Source organism: Tachysurus vachellii, chromosome 6, assembly GCF_030014155.1.
Source record: "Tachysurus vachellii isolate PV-2020 chromosome 6, HZAU_Pvac_v1, whole genome shotgun sequence".
In the NCBI taxonomy this organism is placed as follows: domain Eukaryota; kingdom Metazoa; phylum Chordata; class Actinopteri; order Siluriformes; family Bagridae; genus Tachysurus; species Tachysurus vachellii.
In genome coordinates this window covers 14,498,501-14,513,102 of record NC_083465.1, presented here as the reverse complement: position 1 = coordinate 14,513,102, position 14,602 = coordinate 14,498,501, and the positions used below count along the sequence as shown (strand labels likewise).

General features: G+C 38.6%; 1 protein-coding gene across 3 annotated transcripts in view; it reads left to right on the top strand.

The window, feature by feature from the left end:
- prkg1a (protein kinase cGMP-dependent 1a) overlaps window positions 1-14,602 on the top strand; it is a 60,392-nt gene that overhangs the window by 14,412 nt on the left and 31,378 nt on the right. For all 3 annotated transcript variants that reach the window (XM_060872452.1, XM_060872453.1, XM_060872451.1), the window contains one exon: window positions 5,493-5,606. In XM_060872452.1, the coding sequence (XP_060728435.1) occupies window positions 5,493-5,606 (114 nt within the window). The remainder of the gene's footprint in view (window positions 1-5,492; window positions 5,607-14,602) is intronic.

Sequence of the window (14,602 nt, the reverse complement as noted above, 5' to 3'; positions counted from 1 at the left end):
CTCACAAGGATAACAAGATAAATCTGTGTGCGCGTGTGTGTGCGCGTGTGTGTGCGTGCGTGTGCGTGCGTGTGTGTGCATGTGTGCATGTGTGTGGTAGCTCAGGGGGTATGTGGTAGCTCAGTGGTTAAGGTGTTGGACTACCGATTGGAAGGTCATATGTTCGTACCCCAGGACCAAGCTGCCACTGCTGGGCCCCTGAGCAAGGCCCTTAACCTTAACTCAATTGCTCAGTTGTAAGTCACTCTGGATAAGGGTGTCTGCTAAATGCCATAAATGTCAATGTGTGTGTGTGTGAGGGGTTATTTGATGCCTTATGGCACAGTCTTTTGATTCATTATTCTTATACCATTCGGTCAGATGCTTAGATGCCGCTTTGCTCCCTGCTTTTGTCTGTCAATTTTGACTTGAGGCCATTGATCCTTATCATCTGATAGGATTGAGAGCAGGGAGGTTTAATCCAGTGATTCAGAGAATGTGTTCTTCAGCAAAAAGGAAACTGCTGTCTCGCTGTCGCCATCATGTATGCCACGCTTTTTCCTGACATCACTGTGCTCAGGTTTGAAGTTTAGAATAGAGGCACTTGTGTTTTCTCATTCAACTGTGTACTGTCCTGAGAGAAGGGTGAATTTTATTACCAGCACAAGTTGTTTATTCTGAGGGCGAGAGGATTCTTTGTTCCTCTATAGAAGGAATGTAAGCATTTTCATTCATTTCTTTGAGTTCTGTGCCATCTTTTTCAGACTGTTTAGTTATAAATTCACAAGAGCACCAGGGTTCCCTTGTTTGATCCTGAGCTCAGGTCAGTTACTGAGCAGAATCTCTGTACATGTTCTCCACTGGGTTTTCCGGTTTTCTCAAACCTACCAATAACTTGCAAGTAAGTGGATTGGGAAAGATAAATTGCCCCTAGCACTGCATAAATGTGTTAAAATATATGTTAATGTGTGTGCTTGGTACCCTGTGATGGACAGGTGTCCCACCCAAGGCATATATCTGTCTCACACCCATCATTTACTCGAAAGACTCCATATTTGCCAGCTGAGATACAGTATTGCGCTGTAAATCAGATGTTACTTTCAAAAACCTGTCTAGTTACTTGGTCAGAGATACAGTGTTCCAGCCTTTATAGCTTCTTTAGTGACAGAAATGTGGGTGGTGTCCCCCATTCATGCCCTTGTAGATCAGCAGGGCTACACATATATTGTCAAAAAGTCTGTGAACACCTGACCTTCAAACGCATATGCTTTTTTGACCATCCCATATGAGATTTAGATCAACAAAATCATTTGTTCTGTCATAGATTGATGTTGCACTAAAGGCCTGGATCATGGTGGTGTTCCTGCTTATCTTAGAAGTGTTCAGTAGGGATGAGGACAGGGCTCTGTGAAGGCCACTTGAGTTTTTCCACACCAACCTTTGCAAACCATGTCTTCATAGTCCTTGTTTTGTTCACAGGAACATTGTCATGCTGGAAAAGGTTAGTGCCAATGAAGGGAAATTTACATTTAGGGCATTTGGCAAAGGCCCTTATCTAGAAGGACAGATTTATCCTGTTTTCACAACCATGCCATTAAGGGGTTAGGGCCTTAATCAGTGGTCAAGAAGGGACAGCTTGGCTGTGTTAGGATTTTATCTCACAACCCTTTAAGCCCAAGGAAAGCGTTTTAACCACCAAGCTACAGCAATACTGCAGAATATAAGTGTGATATGAGTGTAATACCCAAACTTTTGACTCTATAGCATATACACTCTTTTTCTTGTGCAGCATGACACATAAACCATAATATGTCATAATATGCCAAATAAATATGCCACTTACCTCTTATTTATTCTTTTTTCTGTCATGGTTTTCATGGAAAAGATTATACGATTCACTGAATGTCCTTGTGCGTTATGACATTATTTCTCTGGTGGTATTTAGAGCCTATTGATCAGGTGCTGGGGGCACGGTGGCTTAGTGGTTAGCACGTTCGCCTCACACCTCCAGGGTCGGGGTTCAATTCCCGCCTCCACCTTGTGTGTGTGGAGTTTGCATGTTCTCCCCGTGCCTCAGGGGTTTCCTCCGGGTACACTGGGGGAGGAAACCGGAGTACCCGGAGAAGTCGATCAAACTTGACTATCTAGAGGAAGTAAAAGTCGTAACAAGGTTTCCGTAGGTGAACCTGCGAAGGATCATTAACGGGGCTTCACGTCGTCACGGAGCCGAGGCCTTGTTTTTTTTTTTTTATCCGCCTGGGAAAAAAAAAGAAAACGACAAAGGCCGAGGTCCCTTTTACGGTCTCCCACGTCACGAACCGGGGGCGAGGGGGAAGAAAAAAAAGAAAGAGAAATTGGATTTAATTGTGTGATTGCGTGAGTGAATGAGAGTGTGTGTGTGTGCCCTGCGATGGGTTGGCACTCCGTCCAGGGTGTATCCTGCCTTGATGCCCAATGACGCCTGAGATAGGCACAGGCTCCCCGTGACCCGAGGTAGTTCGGATAAGCGGTAGAAGATGAATGAATGAATGAATGAATGAATGAATGATCAGGTGCTGAATAATTTGTTCGGTTTGCACAGAATTAGGACTAGAATAAATGACTGAATTGCTTTTAAACATTCATGTTTGATGACTGAGAAAGGACAAACATGGACATATAATGACAGGATCATGGGAATTAATATTTGTCTTCCTACTTCTGGTTACCCAGCCAAGACATAATCTGCTCACATGCAATTTGTACATGTTCTACCTTGCAAATATTTAATCTGAATACTAAATATTAAAACATGGTTGTTCTACACATCAATACTGAGCTATGATTAAATGTACATCATTATGATTAAATGTACATTAGTTATTCATTAAATGCTTCTTTATTATTATAGTTATCTTATATCTATATTATTTTTAGAAATTGAAGAGTGCTCTAACAAATAAGTTATTATGCTTCCTGGTTGATCATTTAATACCATTTAGACATTAAAAGAACAAAGTTTTTTCTTGGTATTTCAGGGTATGATAGAGAACATGATAAGTTCTGTAAAGCAGAATGTTTTGTTTCTTGCCTAGAAGAGTTATAACTTCCTGTGCCTGGCTCAGAGAGTGGACAGAGGTCATGTTGCTTATACATGACTTCCTGCTCTTTTGGACCATTAGTGCTTTGGGACAGCATGTGCTGAGAAAAAAAGAACACATTGTTTGACCTAAAGGCTGACTCTGAACTTCCTATTGCCCATTCAGCAGGCCTTTTTGGGGGAAAAGAGTGTGAGCATGAACACATCCTATTAGTAACAGCTGGAACACATCCTGTCACCAGCATCGTGTATACGTGAGTTCATGAATGATGCTTGTGACCACATAAGCTTAATTCTTTTTTCAATCTGTTTTCAAGATTTGAATTTTAGCATTGATGTTCCTGTAACTGAGGATTTAATTGAATGTGGGATGAAATTGGAGAACTCATAAGAACATGCACATGGGGAGAACATGCACAGAAACTCTACACAGACAGAGTCAGAAACCCTGGAACCCCCTGTGAGATGACATTGCTATCACTGCACCACTGTGCTGCCTTTGTAGGAATAAGAAAATAAATAAATAAATAAAATGCTAAAAAACTGCAAGGAAGCTGACGGTGAAAGGATTTTTTGTTCCTTTTTCTTATTACTCATAAACAACATTTCTAACTTCTCTCAAAGTGACTTTATAGGGCAAAGAGACTGAGGTCTCATTTATGCATAGAATAACATCAAACAAGCCAGAAAAAAAAAAAATACATTTATATAAAAATCAAAATAAAAATCAGTTCTCTCATGATTAGAAAGAAGGGTATTGTATAAAGATCTAGTTTATGGTATGTTTGGCAAAAAAGAATATTGATCATAGAAACACAAATGATGAGAATATGATAATGGGTCAGTATTATTCTTCAGTAATAATACCTCTATGGAGCCATTGAACATTCTGCCCCATGAATGCAAATACCATCAATAAAGACAAGTCAGTCAGTGGAACATTGGCTTACATCTATCAAATAAAAATAATGTTAAATATACCGTATGTAGTCTCTACTGCATTTCACACTTCTTTGAATATTAATTAAAGAGATTTTGTTGAGTGGGTTAACTAGTGATGCACTGGTTTAATCCAGAGTAACAGTGTTAGTTTCGATTCCGTCCGGAAATTCTGATCCGCTGATAATACATATTTTATTTTTTCCCTAAAAACTGTTCTATTATATATTTCATGCCATGGATGCTTGGAAATTTGACTGACAGTTTTGCAGTTTTCACAAAATTTCTGTCATGTTTCATAAAACGTCTTCATTATACAGTGCACAGTAAAGGCTGTGCTACTTCTGCGAGCACATCAGTATAGGATTTTGATTAATTCTCAGGTTTCAGTATCTTATTGAAGATGCTAAAGAAGAGTCAGGTTTTAACTAAGATTGAAGTCAATGTCAAATCTCCCATGTCAGTGAAAGCTATTTCAAGTCAAAGCTAGATGGATTTCTCCCTATCTACTCACTTAACCTCGGATTATGTCTTCATTCCCTCTGTGTTTTATGATTCTTTTAATGGTTCTATTAAATTGCCATCTGAAAGAACTATCATCAATCTTCTCTTCTCTCCCTTTTTGATTTTCTTCTATTTCCTTTCTTTTGGAAGTGCTGCCCTTCAGCTGTCAGAGATGTCCTTCATACCTTATTTACTTGCAGATTTCTCTAGACGTTTATCATTCGCTTATGTTCACTGACTCCTCATAGTTTGAAAATGAAAAACATAATCCTCATTTACACATTTCTTCATGTCGCTGTATCACAGTGTGCTTTGTGTTATATTAAATAACCCACACCTGCTCCGTTTTGACAGTTCGTTACAAATGGCCAGTGACATTAAAACAGTTTTTGTTTTGATATAACAGTACTGAAAGGCTGCTTTTATCTGTTTGGCAGCTGATAGCATCCCTGACAGACGGCAAGTGAGAGAGAGAGAGAGAGAGAGAGAGAGAGAGAGAGAGAGATATGGATTTGAAATGAAAGATTTCTACCAGAAAATGACTCTTTTTGACTCTTAAAGGAGCACAGTACAAACATATCTGCCACTGTTTACATGCACGTGCAGAGGCTTAGCCATGAAAGTGTGATCACACCTCACAAACATGCAATCATTCTCCCTTTGTGAGCTTTCTCAGTAGGCAAACCATACTTAAATCTTATTCCTATTCACAATGTTATTCTTTTGTCCTTGTTCAATACATATTTTTAGTAAACAAAGGCTTGTAACAAAAATCCTATATCCTGAGACACCATTAAAGAAGTAATAGGTAAGAAGTAAAAACTGTCACAGAGGATACAGTGAGAAACTGGTCCATGACTTTTATAATATTATCTTCAGACTATAATTGATATTCCATGTGTCATTCAGGGAAATAAATTGAATAACAGTGTAATACAGTGTAGTTTGTATGTTTGTCTGTGTTGGTGATCCTTTTCCCTTTGATTTCCAGATGGTAAAGTGGAGGTAACAAAAGAAGGCTTGAAGCTGTGCACTATGGGGCCTGGGAAAGTGTTTGGAGAGCTTGCCATTCTTTATAATTGCACACGAACGGCCACAGTGAAGAGTGAGTACACACACAAACACACACACACACATGCTGTGAGCCAGTAACAGTTGAGGCTTGTGGCTATTTGCCTGTTATCATGTAGTGCTGTTCATGTAAATGAGTTCTTAGACAGTATAGTTCATTTGGTGAGATTAAAATGACCCGAGTCACAGTGATATAGAGGATATAATTCAACTAAAATACTTTCTATTTGAGTAACCAACAATTAAAAAAAAACTTTGCTATTTGTGCTGATATTCTGTTGATTGATGTTGCTTTTCTGTGATATGCTGCATTTACTTTCATTACTCAGAAGCGGAAGGCTAGAGTTTGGATAAACCGAGCTCTCAGCAGTGCAGAATTATTTTTATTTAGTGTGGTGCTTGAGATGGAAATTTTGCACAATCCTGGCAGCCATGGATAATTAACCATATTGTGCGTGTTGTGTCAAAAGCCAGTTAAACAAATGTATGGATATAACCAGGTGCAAGACTTTATGCCAGCTAGTGAGTTTTTAAAGTACCCGCATAATATGCAGCATACTATGCGGGTACTTTAAAAACTCATTAGCTGGCAAACTGTAGCACAAGCCATATGTTACAACTTCTCAATTAAAAATTTTTTGAGGCTGATCATTAATATCATCCTGTCTGACCAAAATCTATAGTCATGAGCCACTGTTTTTTATAGACCTCACTTTTCCTCTGCCTGAGGTGTTTTTCAGACTGAGCATGTTTGCTGTTTGCTTCTGTCTGAATCCCTGAGTGATTGAAAGATACCCCGCTTCCTCAAACTCAGTGCGTTTGGGTTCATCTTACATCTTCCCAAATGCACAGAGAGAATAACTCAGCATATTTTTTTTATTATTATTAGTAAGCGCTGTAGAGAACCTCATCCCTTCTGTCACAATACTGTTCCCCTGACACTCATGGTAAACGTGTTATGGAAACTAATGTTGTCATTATTAGTGTGCACTCAAAAATGAGCTAAGTTCACATTCACAGATCCAGTGCAACTGAACTCAGACCACCTCCCACAGATCTCAGGTTTTCTCTGTTTCGGACTAAACTGCCAGTGTGAAAGCCTCCTAAAAACCCCATAGAGTCTGTGTGAACATTTGCAGGCGTGTGTGTGTGTGTGTGTGTGTGTGTGTGTGTGTGTGTTAGGACTGACAAACAACATAATGTAGCAACATTACTGCAATGTTGCAATCTTAAAGTCCCCTAACACTAACTGATAAACCAATAAGCCTATGATGTGACACAGTTCACACAATTTCAACTAGTTCAAATTAGCCATAGGTTTAATGACTGATGAATTCTTTAGTTTTGGAAGTGGAACTTTAGGCTCATTTTTTAATAGAAAAAAGAAACGATGTCAGTTTGATTTCTCTCTTCTTCTAGAAATTGGATTGTTACAGCACAACCATATGCAGTTTATCTTGAAAGCTTAAATGCTTAATAATTGCATGGGAGTATAAATCTAAAGAAAATTGATGTTTAAATCTCATATCTTATATATTGTATACATTATGAAAAGGGTGTTTTAGATTGATCCACTGTTTATAATCAGGGTTTTGTTTTTTTTAACCTCTCCACTCCTCCATCATGTGATCCTGACACATTTTTAGTGAAAGAAGCACATGCAGGCACTTTTCTCCTGGGAGATGAAGCAGTATCTGTGAGCTCAGGGCCTGAAAGCTGTGGGACTGCATCTGTTCTGAGTTTATTGTTACATTAGTAATTGTACAGCACTCCAGAGAGCTCTAGAAATTGCTATCCTGCAGGGTGTTTTGAAGTAGAGTGTGTTTTACCTAACAGCAAACGCATGAAGAGATGTTAAAGAGAGATGGCACAAAGTGGGAAAAGGGAAATGTGGAGTCACACGGAGGAGAGAGAAATTAAGTAGTAGAATATAAATAAGTAGAAAGTAAATAGTAGCTAATCAAATGTGGTCTTTTGAGTACAGGGGCACTGTCTGTGCCCTACTGCTCAGCTAAGTAATAGGCTATCACGTCCACCTGCACCACTAATCTATCTAGCTATTTATTGAGAGAATATGACCAGAGACAGAGAGATCATTATTACTGTAAATGTGCTCTCCTACCTTAATCCATTAAGTGACTTTAAATTTGTTTTTCTCTGTCCTTCTTCTTTGTTTAATTCAGCTTAAACATTACCAGACAGTCCTTTTAAACTAAGCTGACTTGAGGAGTCTGTTTTGTTCCTCAGTGTTTATGTTTATGCAACTGAATTATTCTTGATGGATCACTGTCTCACTCGCTTTCTGGTTTATGTCTGGTTTATTCACCACCCTTTTTTCCTAGGTCTCCCAATGTTTGGCTGATTCTCATCCTTTTATTTCTGGATCACCTTCTCCCTCCATTTAGTTTCATTCTACATGCCTCTTCCTCATCACGTATTATGACCTCCAGCCTCTTCTTTGCCCTGTCAGCTCTGTTTATTCCCCTACTCCCGTCTTTTCCTCTTTCTCTGGCTCTCACAAGCACAAGCCCCAGCTGTGGCCCCTGCTCTCTCCCCTGGGCTCTGTTTATCGTTTGCCGGTGCCTCAGCTCCTCTGCTTGCTGGCTCTGGTCCTCTGCTTAGTGTCTGAGGCAGGAAGTGGGGTATGGATTGGCCAAGTCGGAGCAGCATGCTCGGGTTTGTGTTTGAGCATCTAATCTCTCCTCTCACACAGACGGATGTGAGCATGACCCCTGCACACTTCCAACACTTACCCATCACTGTGTATAAACAGCCTACCAACCCTTTCATTGTACCTGTTGAACAAAACCATGCTATGATTTTTAAAGACATCAAAGTAAAAATTTTCATCCTTTACAGATCTCTTTCTGTCAGTCTCTTCCTCTCTTACACACACACTCACACGCACACACATACTCACTCTCTTACTTACTAGCTCACTAGCTCTCTCACTCACTCACTCACTCACTCACTCACTCACTCACAGAGACACACAGGAGATATTGTCGGTGGCTGGCAAAATGTAAGTGCCATTTGGGAACAGTAGAAGATGGCACATCTTATTATCCATTGTTTTAATATTGTAATGTAAGAATGTTTTCAATGTACATTTCAATATATACATTCTTTCAATATATGTCTTAATTGCTTATTTTTATCAATTTAAAAAATGCAAAGTGAGCAAACAGAAGGAAATATCAATTTGCTACTAAGGTGAGGATGTGGAAGACAGTTTCATGTTACAGGTCATAACACAATGGCAAGACTGAGCACAGCAACAAGACAAAAGGTAGTTATACTGCATCAGCAAGGTCACTCCCAGGCAAAGATTTCAAAGCAGACTGATGTTTTGTTCAAGCTGTTTTGAAGAAGCACAAATAAATGGGCAATGTTGAGGACAGTACATGCCAGGGTCGAAAAAGGAAACTTAATGAAGCCGGTGAAACCAGTGGGACCTGTACATCCATCTCCTGTCTGAATAAGTCTAGCCAGAACTATGGACTATGAACACACTTTTTCATGGAAGAATTATGGCTATAAATCCATACCTCCAACATGGAAACAAGGCTAAGCGATTCAACTATGCACAGAAACATAGGAACTGGTGTGCAGACAAATGGCAGCAGGTCATCTGGAACATTTTGCTGTAGGAGGAGGCAGTTTGTTTGTTGAAGGGCTGGAGAGTGGTACAGTAATGTGTGTATGCAGGCAACAGTGAAGCATGGTGGAGGATCCTTGCAAGTTTATGGATGCATTTCTGAAAATGGATTTGGAGATTTGGTCAAGATTAAAGGTGTCCTCAATGCCGAGAAATACAGGCAGATACTTAGCCATCATGCAGTACCATCAGGGAGGTGTCTGAATATCCCCAAATTTATTCTGCAGCAGGAAAATGACCCCATACATACAGTACTGCCAATGTCATTAAGACCTACCGTCAGCATGGAGAAGAATAAGGAGTCCTAGAACTGATGGTTTGGCCCCCAGAGAGCACTGATCTCAACATCATCATGTCTGTCTGGAATAATATGAAGAGTCAGAAGGATTTAAGGCAGCCTACAGCCACAGAAGGCCTGTGGTTATTTCTCCAAGATGTTTGAAACAACCTACCTGCCGAGTTCCTTCAAAAACTGTGCAAGTGTACTGTGTGCAACCAAGATGCTGAATGCTGTTCTGCAAGCAAAGTGTGGTCACACCAAATATTGATTTCATTTAGATTCCTTTTTTGTTTATTTACTTTCTATAATGTTACTTGATAAAAATTAACTATTTATACTACTACTTTAAAAGCATCAACAGATATATCAGTTAAGTGAGCAAATAAGGAAATCTTTCTAAATTGGTTATGCTTGGATCCTTGGTTGTTGTCTGACAGGAGACCTTAAGTCAAGTCAAGAGCTATTGTCTGTTATTTGGTATATACAGCCAGTGTAGTACACAGTGAAATGAAGCAACATTCCTCCAGGACCATGAAGCTACTTAAAAAAACAACACAAAAACAAGTACACTACAAAGTACTACATAAAGTACTTTTGTGAAAACATGTGTAAACAGTGCAAGACAGAAGACAGTACAAGGAGACCGTATAATACAATAGTTTTGACAGTGCAGTGATGATCAGTACACACAGTTCTGTAATGAGAAAAAGTGCAATAGTAAAAAAGATAAGGTCCTGATGAAATGGTTGTAGAACTCAAGAGTAAATATTTGAGTTACAATAACTCAATACTTTCCTGGCAGCTCAAACGGAATGGCCATTTTTTTCTGACCTCTTATCAACAAGTCCTTTCCATCCACAGAACCACTGTTCACTCAATGTTTATCTTTTGTTCTTCTTATCATTCTTTGTAAAGTCTATAGAGAAAATCCCAGGAGATCTGCACCATAGAATGTTTTTGCAGCCTTGCTGTAACATGATTAAAACTACTGTATGCTTGTTTATTCATATGCAATAAAGTTCATATAAATGCTTAAAGGGTTCTTTAGATCTACTGGATGAGTTGAAATGAACAAATTTGTGTATACATTTTCTGATATCAAAACTGATGCACAATGAATGTGTAAAAAAAAACAGACAAACTTAAACTTGATTTCGAAATCACAGGCAAATGTGGCTTGAATCTGAAAAAGTTCATAATTTCTTTGCACACTGTCTCAAATTAGAACTGCTGAAAATCTCATTTTAACTTGTCAGCTGAGACGATGCGACTCTACTGTTGCTTGAATGTCCTCTTGCTTATGAAATTCAGATAAAAAACTAGACAGTTGTAAATGTGATATTGATGTCTAATTTTCCACTTGGACGGATATGAATCACAAGGCCACTGATATCCTAAAGTACTGGAATAAGATCATTTTAAGCACTGTGCTGTTAAATTAACAGCCTTCACTTAATCCATCCATCCTTCATTTTACCTGTATGGACTTGTAAATGAATGTAATATGACACCACTGACTACACGATAATGGCAGGAGATGCTTTTATGCTTTAGATAAACAGTCAAGTTTACAAGTGATACTTGTAGTTCTTTCCTTGTCCCTTTTGGTTAAACCATGGCAGTGTCGACCGGTACGTCTGAAGGGTTTCTGTCTAGCAAAGAAGCCTTGTGTTAATTCGACTTGCTTAATCAATTGGTCTCACTCTTCAAATGACAGATGAGTCATATCAGGTGTGATGTCGCTTGCCTCAAATAAAAAGACACAGCTGCACAGTCCTTTTGAGGATAAGATTAGACTTGTTGAGCTAAAACTCTGTTTCCAGTCCTTTATGATTTTCAAAGAAATAACAAAAAATTTATGCACACTAAAACGGTTTATTTTGACTCACTTAATCTACTAAGTGAATTTATATAATTTGTGTATTTTTGTGTAAATTGTGTACTTTATCTGCATTTTTAGCAGAGAAGCTTTGCTAAAACTGTATCACTAAGGCTAAATCAGATTATGCCTGAGGTTGATGTTGCACATCTGGGAAAAATTAGTTTGAGTGTGTAAGAGTATATGTGCATGAACATGTTTGTGTGTATTTATACTTGCTGATGTTATCAGGCTTGGAAAAGAAAAAAAAGGTTTTGCTACTTCATCTTGTTGCTTGAGATGTGGAGTGGCTTAAAATGAGTTTTATCTTGATGCACTTTTCACTGAGAAAAAGAAGAGGGAGTTTGAGCACTGGGACAAGGAGGATGGGCAAATAGAAGACCGAAGTAAAATGACAGAGATTGAAAAGAAAGACGAGAGTGGGATGAATATAGGCTGGTGGTTTGATGGTGGTGTTTATTAGTGAGACTGAAAACAAAAATGATCATCCTCCTATCTGCTTCCATGGTAACATGTGTGTGTGTGTGTGTGTGTGTGTGTGTGTGTGTGTGTGTGTGTTATCTTACAGAGTGATTTTTAAAAGAGCTTTTTGTTCAGTAAGATGGAGCTGACTCATCTTAGTATCTTATAGAGGTCAATGTCAAGTCACTCTGACCCTTTTGATATTGTGTGTGTGTCCATGTGTCTGTGTATGGTGTGCTTGTGTCATTTTCTGACCGTATTTGCTGCCTGTGTTTCTGTGTAGTGTGCCTGGGGTTAATATTTTTTTTACAACTGATGTTAAGCCCCCTGACATTAGAAAGCAGTGTTTAAGATTCAAGACATGACTAGTAAGAAATGTGTAATAAGAACTTGTCTGCATGACCTGGTGAATATTAAAAATGGAACCTCACAGCTCTAGGCAATGAAAATATGTTTTAGATCATTATATTTTCATACTGGTGTCTAAAGCATGAAGCAGGTGTACATGGTATTGTTTTCAGGTCATAAACAAAAAAAATGCATATCATAAAACAATTCTTTTGGTCCAGATAAGTATGCAAAATGTGACATGCCTCCTGGCAGCCGATTTAGTTCCATTGTGACAGAATTCCCAGAATATGACTGTGGATGTGATGCTTGTCAAAAAGCTAAAGGATTTCACAGGATGCAAACTGAATGTCATGAATTCCACCTGTCAGCATGAGGCATATTTAACACTAGTTATGTTTGTGCTCTTCATGTGTTTTGGTTTCTGTCCTAGTCCTGTCTTCACCCTGTTCTGACATTGGTTGATTACTCTAAAATGTTCACCTGTTCTGTGTCAAATCCTTATTTATTTTGTCTCAATATATACTGCTGTTTCTGTACCTTGTTGTTACTTCGTACTATACGTTTATCTCATCCAATTTTTCCCCATTATTAATATGGATTCTTCTTTATTATTTCTGTTTGCTTGTGTTTTGACCTGAGCCATAGACTTTGATTGGACTATGATTTTCAGATTATTTCTAATAAATCACACATTTGCATCCTGCCTTCACAAACTGCACGTTATAGCGGGACAGCTACAAATACATAAGTGGCAATAAGAATAGAAACATAAACAAAACATTTTAACGGACAGAAATCTTAATTAATTCTCAAATCTCACTCTGTTTATGCAAACCCGTTTTCTGCACAAATCCCACTGGTTGATGACATGGGCAGACAGTAATTTTAATCACAGTTCTGTCATTACAGGATCTTCATATATAATCTGACATGGTGTACAAGTTATCGCAGTCTGTGAGAATTCCGACAAGATCATTTCATACAGTGACAAGTAATAAGCTTAGAAATCATAGAAGCTGCAGAGCCTAAAACGTAAAGGAATTAGGAGAATAAATGTTGTGAGTCTTTGTTTAATGAAATATTCCTGTCTTACTATGTTAATAGGTTTTTAATTATTACATATTTAGGGAAAGTTTTGAGATGTGGAAAAGGAGATTCTTGCAATGATCACCTCATCTTCAGTCTCATTCATTCATTCATTCATCTTCTACCGCTTATCCGAACTACCTCGGGTCACGGGTCTTCAGTCTCAGTATTTTCTTTATTTCACTTACTGATGTCTTGTATTCAGAAAGATCTTCAGTGCAAACCCGATATTCAAATTTCATTTCTTTTTAAGAAAGAAACACAGGAGGAAATGTCCATTTCTCATAGCCAGTTGGAGACTCCTTCTAACTCGTCAAACAAAATATAGATTCTCAACTAACAGTGACATTTCTCATTATGTGTAGCAGTAGGAAATGGTGGATGTCCTGTGAATTGTGGCTTCTCCCACCATGATCTACTCTACTTAAAAATAAATCTGTCCAATGCAATTATCTAAGAGACATAAACAAATGGGATTTTCTTCTAAAAAAACCACATTTGTATTGTTCAGTCATTCTTGTTGATTTCCTGTGAGGTCTAGCAGTTTATTTAAGCAGATCTCCACAGAGAAATGTCACAATCTATGAGAACTCGGTAGGATTTGGATCTCCTACTGTAGAGATAACAGTTGTTTTCTTAGACCACATGTGCAGCCCTGGTTTATCCATCCACACAAACTGCTCACAGACATTGAACAAATTTAGATTACTTCCACTTTTGTGTTCAGTGTGTAATTGGTGTTTTTATGTGAGCCCAGCTCTCTGCAAATATTTGTAAGGGGACTCCATCATCATTCCTTTGTCGTTAGTGTTGTCTCACACAGAAATAGCATGCTGGGAAGAACAGCTCCCTTTTTGATGTGCGAATCCGAACACAAAAGGTTCAGCTCGCTTGAAGATCGTTTTGTTGATAACAGTCTGAAGTGTACAATCCCATCTGTCTATCACAAAATACTCATTACTCAATGCTAGCTCTCTTTCTCATCACATTTTTTTTTTTGTATGTCTCACTCTGTTGGAGTCTTGCGTTTAGAAAGCTCTTGTCTCCTGAGTTTGACACCTGCCCTTTCAGGACACCTGATCCACTGTGGAGTGAAGAGTCTCACTGACTATGATGTTCTATTAAACAATAGAAAATTTATCAAAAAGCTACGTGACTTTTTGACATGGGCTTTTTCAGGACAAGGAACAAAAATGTCAGTCATTTCTCTGTGTCCTGGGGGCATGTGTTTATCTGGATTTCCACATGACCCTGTTTGAGTGAGGGGAATTTGTTGGACAATTCTTCCTGGAATTCGTCTGTTCCAGGAAGTCT